The sequence below is a fragment of the Gracilinanus agilis genome, chromosome 1 (genome assembly GCF_016433145.1).
Source record: "Gracilinanus agilis isolate LMUSP501 chromosome 1, AgileGrace, whole genome shotgun sequence".
Lineage (NCBI taxonomy): Eukaryota > Metazoa > Chordata > Mammalia > Didelphimorphia > Didelphidae > Gracilinanus > Gracilinanus agilis.
Genome location: NC_058130.1, coordinates 794,747,263 through 794,756,011, shown reverse-complemented (window position 1 = coordinate 794,756,011; position 8,749 = coordinate 794,747,263). Strand labels below are relative to the sequence as shown.

General features: G+C 46.3%; 1 protein-coding gene across 1 annotated transcript; it reads right to left on the bottom strand.

The window, feature by feature from the left end:
* Positions 1–1,381: 1,381 nt before the first annotated feature.
* LOC123230530 (zinc finger protein OZF-like) lies at positions 1,382–6,915 on the bottom strand (the record flags this gene model as incomplete). Its single annotated transcript, XM_044656665.1, has 3 exons — positions 1,382–1,528; positions 5,689–6,369; positions 6,622–6,915. Coding segments are annotated over 3 exons (1,122 nt in total), but the record flags the coding sequence as incomplete, so codon positions are not given.
* Positions 6,916–8,749: the final 1,834 nt, after the last annotated feature.

The window sequence follows — 8,749 nt, the reverse complement described above, 5'->3', positions numbered from 1 at the left end:
GGCAGCTCAGGCCCTCCGCCAGAGGGGGCCCAAAGAGCAGGAGCCCCTTTGGGGTGCCCTTCCTGCCCTCCTGGCACGGCTCCCCTCCAGGCTCTCTCAGGCCGAGGGCGTGATGACCGGCTCTCTGTCCTCCCAGGAGGGTTCAGGGAGGAAATGGAAGCGGGGCGTCCCCGGCGCCTCGGCCCGTCTGCTCCCGTCTGGGCACTGATCCCGAGGCCAGAAGGCCTGGCTCGGTCGTGCCAAGCCGCCCTGCCTGGAGAGGCTTCTGCCCCGCTGCCGGGCCGGGCCGGGCCACGAGCCCCAGAACGCCCAGCTACCTCCCGGCCTCGTCGCCCCCTGACCCCCCAGGCCTGCCGGAGGCACGTCCACAATCCAAACACATTAGACGCACGGGCGGCCCGGCTCGGGCCTGGGTTCGGCCAGGCTGCGTCCATCCCACCGCGGATCTGGAAGAGCACTCAGTCAGTCAACAAACATTTATTAAGTGCTCCCTGTGTGCCAGGCACTGTGCCAAGCCCGGGGGACACGTGCAGCCCTCAGGGAACTCACATTCTAGAGGGGGAGACAACACAGCTGCGCGGCGTCTCTCTGGAGCGGCCAGGACGATGCCCTGACCGGGCTGGCCTTCCCAGAACTCCCCGATGGCTCGGCCCTGACCGGAGGCCCCCGCCGTCCATCCCCAAGGCCCCTGGGCCTGACCATGAGGAGGCGGGGGCCCCGGGCCGCCCGGCGCAAGAGAGGGCGTGTGGCCCCCCGACCCTCGTCCCCCCAAACCCCGCGCCGTGTCACGGCCATCCTACGGCCAGCAGACGATGACGTGGCCTCCGAGGAAGGCCCCGAGGGCGAGACTTCGTGGGGGCGCTCTACCCCCGGCAGGCCCCGGCTGGCCTCACCCCGCGGACCGGCCAAGGCTGGCCTCCGGCCCTCCCGCAGCTACGAGCGGCAGCTTCACCTGGTCCCCGACCTCAGGACCAAGACAACAACCAAAAAGGAGAAACCGTTTTGGTCCCAGATCGCAGGGCCAAAGAGGTATTTCACCCAAAGCGACGAGCCCGAGGCTCTGGCAGACCTCGGCCATTCGGCCACAACTTCACTGTCCTTGGATCCTGAGGACGAGGCTGCGTCCGCCCCGAGTGGGCCTCCCCGAGCCTCCGTGGAGGCGACGTTGGGCCACGTCGGGCCTTCGGGCAGAGCCCGGGCCTCCCTGGCCTTGGCCCAGCCCATTTGGCAGGAAAGCTCCCAGAGAACCGAACCTGCCTCCCTGGACCGCGGCAGCCCAGGCAGCCCCAGAGCCAAACACCAAAGGGCATCGCCGGGCTGAAACTGGACCAGAAGGCTGTCGGACCCACTCCAAAACCAGGGACTGGGACGAGTCGCTGGCCTAAGGCTGGTGGCCCCAATACGGTGGACCGTCTAGAGTGGCCTGGGATAATGAAGCTGGCATGGCACGGGCACAGCCCCCGGAGCGCCTGGGCCCAAAGGAGGGGAAGCCCTCGGAGGCTCCTGGGGAGGGCACCAGGGCGCCTGGCTGTTGCCTGGCAAGGGGGTCACACGAGTCTGACCCAAACCACTGGCCCACCTAGTCAACTCTGGGCTCAGAAAAACCAGGACACAGGGTTGCCCCGACCAGGAGACTAAAAATTGGGCCACACCTGTGAGTGAGAAAGTATCCCCACTCCCTTACGTATGATTAGATTTTAGTGTGATAGTCATGATTTTATAAGGCTTTTTCATCCATATTTTACTTAAGTTTTATAACTGCCTTAATTTAGGTATTAGTCAGCCCCCAGCCTTCTGAGTTCACGTATCATGCACTCCTTCCTTGGGACTGGCTATGTGTCAGTAGCTTTGACCTTAAGTTTCATAACCACATATGGTTATTCATCAGCACCCATCCTTACCCAGAGTGGGCCCAAGAAGCAGCCTTCTCCCCGCTGCCACCCCTAACTATCAAGGGACTCTTAGGTAATGGTCCAAAGATCTCTTCCACCAAATAAGGGGGACTTCCTACATGACCTCACCTCTGGACAAATATGGGTTGCTTCTTAGTTGAACTAGCCAATGAGCATTGTTGCTGGGTGTCCTCATCCATTGAAGGGTATGACTATTCTTATGCTTTTCTTTGTACTTTTATGGAAAACTTGGCTGTTCCTTTAAAGTTATAAAAGAAGGTCTATTCCAGTACTCAGGAGCTCCTGTTATTAAACAGGGGGCCAGCTTTGTTGGAGGACTTGGCCCTCTTCCAATAAAACCTAAATAATTACCTGCTTGAAGAATTTGATTTTATTTATCCAAAACTGATTATTCTTTTTTTTTTAGAAAAAATTTTTCCATGGTTACATGATTCATATTCTTACTCTTCCCTGCACCCCACCCCCACCGCTCCACTTCCCCAACCTCTCCCCCGCCCCCACCCACCCCACCTGATGCACATTTTCACTGGTTTCTTCATGTGTCATCAATCAAGACCTATTTCCATATTATTGATAATTATCCTAGGGTGGTCGTTTAGAGTTTAGAGTCCCTAATCATGTCTGCATCAACCCATGTATTCAAGCAGTTGTTTTCCTTCTCAGTTTCCACTCCTGTAGTTCTTCCTCTGAATGTGGGTAGCATCTTTTCCATAAATCCCTCAGAATTGTCCTGGATCATTGCATTGTTGCTAGTACAGAAGTCCATTACATTTGATTGTATCACAGTATATCAGTCTCTGTGTACAATGTTCTCCTGGTTCTGCTCCTTTCACTTTGCATCAATTCCTGGAGTCCTTCCAGTTCATATGGAATTCCTCCAGTTTATTATTCCTTTGAGCACAATAGTATTCCATCACCAGCAGATACCACAATTTGTTCAGCCATTCCCCAATTGAAGGGCATACCCTCGCTTTCCAATTTTTTGCCATCACAAAGAGCGTGGCTATAAATATTTTTGTACATGTCTTTTTCCCTATGATCTCTTTGGGGGTACAAACCCAGCAATGGTAAGGCTGGATCAAAGGGCAGGCAATCTTTTAGCACTCTTTGGGCATAGTTCCAAATTGCCATCCAGAATGGTTGAATCAGTTCACAACTCCATCAGCAATACATTAATGTCCCAATTTTGCCACATCCCCTCCCAAAACTGATTATTCTTAAGGAGACTCTAAGAATTGGGCCACAACACATCCAGGGCTTAAACAGAGGTACAAAAGCCACATTCAGTCACTGCCAGGCCTCAGTTCCAGGGAAGGGGTCTATCCTGGCTTAATCCTATTCTACCCTCACTAGGCTCTGCGCTGGGGCTGTCTGAGGCCTCCTAGCATCCTGACACCTTCCCCAAACATTTACCTCTTGGGCAGAGGACTAAGAAGGCCTCAACTAGTTGCCCAATGGCCCGGCTGGAAGTCACCCTTCCCTGATGAACAGGTCAAGGCCACCTCTGTTGTACTATCTCCTACTAATGGTCCCAAAAATTTGGCTTCTGTGTAGTAATTTTAATCACTGGCGTGGAATGCCCACAGGATCCATTCTAAAGGTGGAAAAGCTATACCCATTTATGTGAACCAGTTCAAGACTACAGAGGAAAGAGCCTTGGCTGACCCTACCCTGGGGACCACAGACTTAAGCAGGATGGCATCTAGAGACTCATTACATCCTGTAATTCCTACCATGAGTCCCCAGACCCCACACAACCCCAAATGGGCTCAGGTTATAAGTCGAGTCCTAGGACTCAGTCCTATCCAGAACACAGGCAAACAGACCAAGCTGGTCTCAAGCCCCTCAATACCCCTAGCCTGGGTTCCTTTAGCCTCTGGATGGCTCGCCTGATATGCCCTAAGAATTTCCCAAGTCTGATGGTCTGATCTTCAGATCAAGGTGGTCCATTGCCCCTCTCACAGAGCCAAGGACATGCCCTGGTCAGCTGTGCTCTGGTTAATGAGCTGGAGTCACCACTGTGTCACAAGACTGCACTTTGATAGATCCCTGGCTCTGTAATAGGGCCACAAATTCTGAATTCTGGAGGACTTACTGGGAGAAAGCCAAGATTCTCTCATCTTCTTATAGATTAAAAAATGAATATCCAATACTTCAAATGATATATTTTATAAGATTTATTAAATACCTCTTGAAAAGTAGAGAAGAGAAAAAAAGCCTTCAGTAAAGAAAGGCTTTCCCAGACTGCACATGCTGGAGAAGAGAGAGAAAAGGGCATGGTTACACCCAACTATATACAAACAACATAAGAGGTGGGGATGAAGGAGGAAAGGGATGCTGGGAGAAGAAGTCCAAGGGCACAAGATTTTTGAACTAATACACCCTGGGCCCTGTGGACAAAGCTAGGTGACCCACCATACCCTATCTCTGATCATGAACCTAAGACCACACCACAGATGTAGTTGTGCTTGGGGCCTAGAACTCAAGGCTGATGCTCCCCCAGATAGTAAGCAGGGTGGAAAGATGAAAACCACAGGGTCACCCAATATCCTTGCACCCAGGCCCTAGTAGACCCTGCCTGTGAGGCCACAAGTTCACTGCCCTTGGATCCTGGGAATTGGGCTATCTGACCTTGAACTCCAGGCCTTGCATCTCATAAGTCTGACTGGTGGACTGCAGTTTCTCTAGGCTTTCATTAATCCACTGATTTTATTAATTCATAATAATAAAAAAATGGTGTAACAAATTAAATTAAGGGTTTGACTAAAACATGCGAGAATTCTAAAATAATATCATGGTTGCCAATTTAAAAATATTATAGTTCAAGTCAAAATGACTTTCAATAGCTTTTATTTACAAAGAGATATACAAAAAGAGGGTAGTGAAGATATTTAGCCTATCACACTAAATATTGCCCTGGTGCTCAACTTAGCCCAGCACGACTTGTTAATCCTTAACCAGAGTTAAACTTTTTCCAGAAGTCAGGAAAGGAAAGCCAGCTATTCCCTCAACCAAGAGACAGTCCAAGTCCCAAGTTACCTCCAAGAGGCAGGTCACCAGTCAAAGAAGATAAGAACAACCTTCAGCCCCAGAAGTTCAGGGCTTTTATAGTCCTTTTTGTCCCTTCCCCTCTTCACAGGGGCCAATCTCAGCTTACAAATTGCCTAGCACTGTCCAGGGGGGCAGTGTCTTGTGGGATCCACTTCTCACCCTCTGAAGGTATTAACTCTTATCATAGGATTGAAAAGTTTCTGCTGGATTGGGTTAAAAGGGTGGAGCTCTCCAAGTAAGTGCTAACTTAAGTGTTAACTCAAAATAGACAAAGAGAATAAAGAATTGCCTTTCACAAAGAGAGAGAAAAAGGGGGCTCTTTGCCACATTAGAAAAAGAGTGAAGGTATAGATCCATGTACATATAAAAAGCTTCTTAGAGAGGGAGATTACTCTTCATAAAGAGAGATTAGTATCTCCCTTCTGAAGAGTGCCTAACTTTTACTAATTTTCTATAGGAAGTTGCCAATCATTAATACTAAATAATGTATGCTAGAGAATAATACATGATTTTATCTCATACAACTGTCTCAAGTGTGGATTGTCTGATGTGTAGAAAGATAGTCCCTCTTTGTGAAAGCCTTCCCACAGTATTTACATTCGTAAGGTTTCTTGCCAGTGTGGATTCTTTGATGTGTAGAGAGATGGCTCCTCTGAGTAAAAGTCTTTCCACAGTGTTTACATTCATAAGGTTTCTCTCCAGTGTGGATTCTCTCATGATCAACAAGAGAGTCCCTCTGTGTGAAACCCTTTCCACAGTGTTTACATTCATAAGGTTTCTCTCCAGTGTGGATTCTCTGATGTTTAGTGAGATGGCTTCCCTGAGTGAAAGCCTTTCCACAGTGTTTACATTGATAAGGTTTCTCTCCTGTGTGGATTCTCTGATGTTTAGTGAGATTACTTCTCACTGTAAAAGCCTTTCCACACTGTGTACATTTATAAGGTTTCTCTCCAGCATGGATGCTCCGATGTTTAGCAAGAGAACCCCTCTCTGTGAAAACCTTTCCACAGTGTTTACATTCATAAGATTTCTCTCCAGAGTGGATTCTCTGATGTTTAGAGAGAGAAACCTTCCACGGAAAAGCCTTTCCACAGTGTTTACATTCATAAGGTTTCTCTCCAGTATGGATTGTCTTATGTGCAGCAAGAGATCTTCTCTGTGTGAAAGCCTTTCCACACTGTGTACATTCATAAGGTTTCTCTCCAGTGTGGATTCTCTGATGTTTGGCAAGATAGCTCCTCCTTATGAAAGCCTTTCCACATTGTTTACATTCATAAGGTTTCTCTCCAGTGTGGATTCTCTGATGTTTAGCAAAATGGCTCCTCCTTATAAAAGCCTTTCCACACTGTATACATTCATAAGGTTTTTCTCCAGTGTGGATTCTCTGATGTGTAACAAGAGAGACCTTCCATGTAAAAGCCTTTCCACAGTGTTTACATTCATAAGGTTTCTCTCCAGTGTGGACTGTCTTATGTGCAGCAAGAGATCTCCTCTGTGTGAAAACCTTTCCACACTGTATACATTCATAAGGTTTCTCTGCAGTGTGGATTCTCTGATGTTTAGCAAGATGGCTCCTCCTTATAAAAGTCTTTCCACATTGTTTACATTCATAAGGATTCTCTCCAGTGTGGATTATCTGATGTTTAGTGAGAGAGACCTTCCATGTAAAAGCCTTTCCACAGTGTTTACATTCATAAGGTTTCTCTCCAGTGTGGATTCTCTGATGTGCAGCAAAAGAATCACTCTGTGTGAAAGCCTTTCCACACTGTTTACATTCATAAGGTTTCTCTCCAGTGTGGATTCTCTGATGTTTAGTGAGAGAGACCTTCCATGTAAAAGCCTTTCCACACTGTTTACATTCATAAGGTTTCTCTCCTGTGTGAATTCTCTGATGAGCAGCAAGAGATCTTCTCTCTGTAAAAGTCTTTCCACACTGTTTACACTCATAAAGTTTCTCTCCAGTGCGGATTCTCTGATGTGCAGTAAGATATCTCCTCTCAGTAAAAGCCTTTCCACACTGTGCACATTCATACGGTTTCTCTCCAGTGTGGATTCTCTGATGTTTAGCAAGATGGCTCCGCCTTATAAAAGCCTTTCCACACTGTGTACATTCATAAGGTTTCTCTCTAGTATGGATTCTCTGATGTGCAGCAAGATTGCTCCTCTTTGTGAAAGCCTTTCCACAGAGTTCACATTCATAAGGTCTCTCTCTAGTATGGATTCTCTGATGTGCAGCAAGCTCAGAGTTCTGATTGAAAAGTCTCCCACCTTTATCACTCACAGAAACCATCAATACGCATTTACTTTTTTTATGTCTAATAAGGTCTAAACTCCAGCCAAAGGCCAATCCCTCTAGGTTTCCTTGATACATGGACATTTCAGGAAGTTTCTCAGGAGACAGAACATGTCCTACTTCATCAGGAAAGCATTTGTTATATTCACTATCCTGACAACAGTCAATCTCTGATGTCAATTTCATATACTGATTTAGGACTGAATATTGGCTGAATTTCTCTGAAATTTTACCAAATTCACAGTCTGTCTTTGGATTTTTATTTAAGTTGGTAGTAGAGTCACAGTTTTCTCTCAAAATGAAGTCATGGGGGCTCTCATTCATGCATCTTTGAGGGCAAGATACTTCCACGAAAAAGCTCAACTTTGTAGACATCTCTTTCACTTCAAAATTAACCTTTGCCTCTGAAGAAAACAAATAATGATATAAACATAGAAGGAAGGTGGACACACACACACACACACACACAGCAATATAAGTTCTTTCCTCTGATGGCAGAAAGTAAACTAATTTTTATTGTATTTCTCAAAGCAAAAAGTTGTTTTCAAACTTAAACCAGCAGAACCAGTCTTTGATGACACCATTTGGTCATATCTGCAAGATGGATGATTTCCTTTCACATACAGTAACAAAGAAATCTCACAAGGAACCTATGACACAGGCAGCCCCAAGATTTTCATCAGTCTTTGCAACTCATATCATGAGTAAAGAATGGAGGAAAGATCTGACTGAATTCCTAGCAGCTAGACTACAACTCAAACCCTGTGCATAAGCATGCTTTGTCTGCAGTATTGGACAGTCTTTCTCCATTGCCCTTCCTATCTTTCCTAAGAAGTCACTAGTTCATTATTCTTATAATTTTGTGAATCTCAGGAAAGCTTCCAGATATTCTGTTCTCATCATTTTGGATGCACTATCAGATTGATAAATTTTATATGCTAAATAGAAAAACAACTTCACTCTCATGCAATAATTCTTAAAGTAGAATAGAAGTTTTCTTCTGTTCTCCACAGATGCACAGATATTATGCCATTTAGTGCAGACATACTAAATATTCATCTTATTTTATGATCTACCGTATATTATGTCTCATGCCCTATACTGGGTCTATCATCCATCTCTCAGGAAATAAACAACATGATTCAGCATTGGTCTGCCAGCCCCCAAGTCTAGCACTCCCTTCACTACAAAAGATAAAAGCCTTTTGTGATAACAGCCCTATTATACCTGTTCACTTAACTCACCTGGGCAGAAGTTCCTTGGGCCTTTTTGCTCTATCAGCCATGGTGATTCCCCTTGCTGAAAACAGGAGATAAAATTTTCTCTAGGAACTGGAAGCCCTGGGCATAAGAAAGAAGGAAGGGATCAGGAGAGAAAAAAATATAATCTTCTCAAAAGAAAAGAGGCATGCAATTAAGGTTTATAGAATGGCTTTTGTTGTATTTATTGTTGGGACATTTGCAGGAGGGCAGAGATCATGGAAACTATTTCC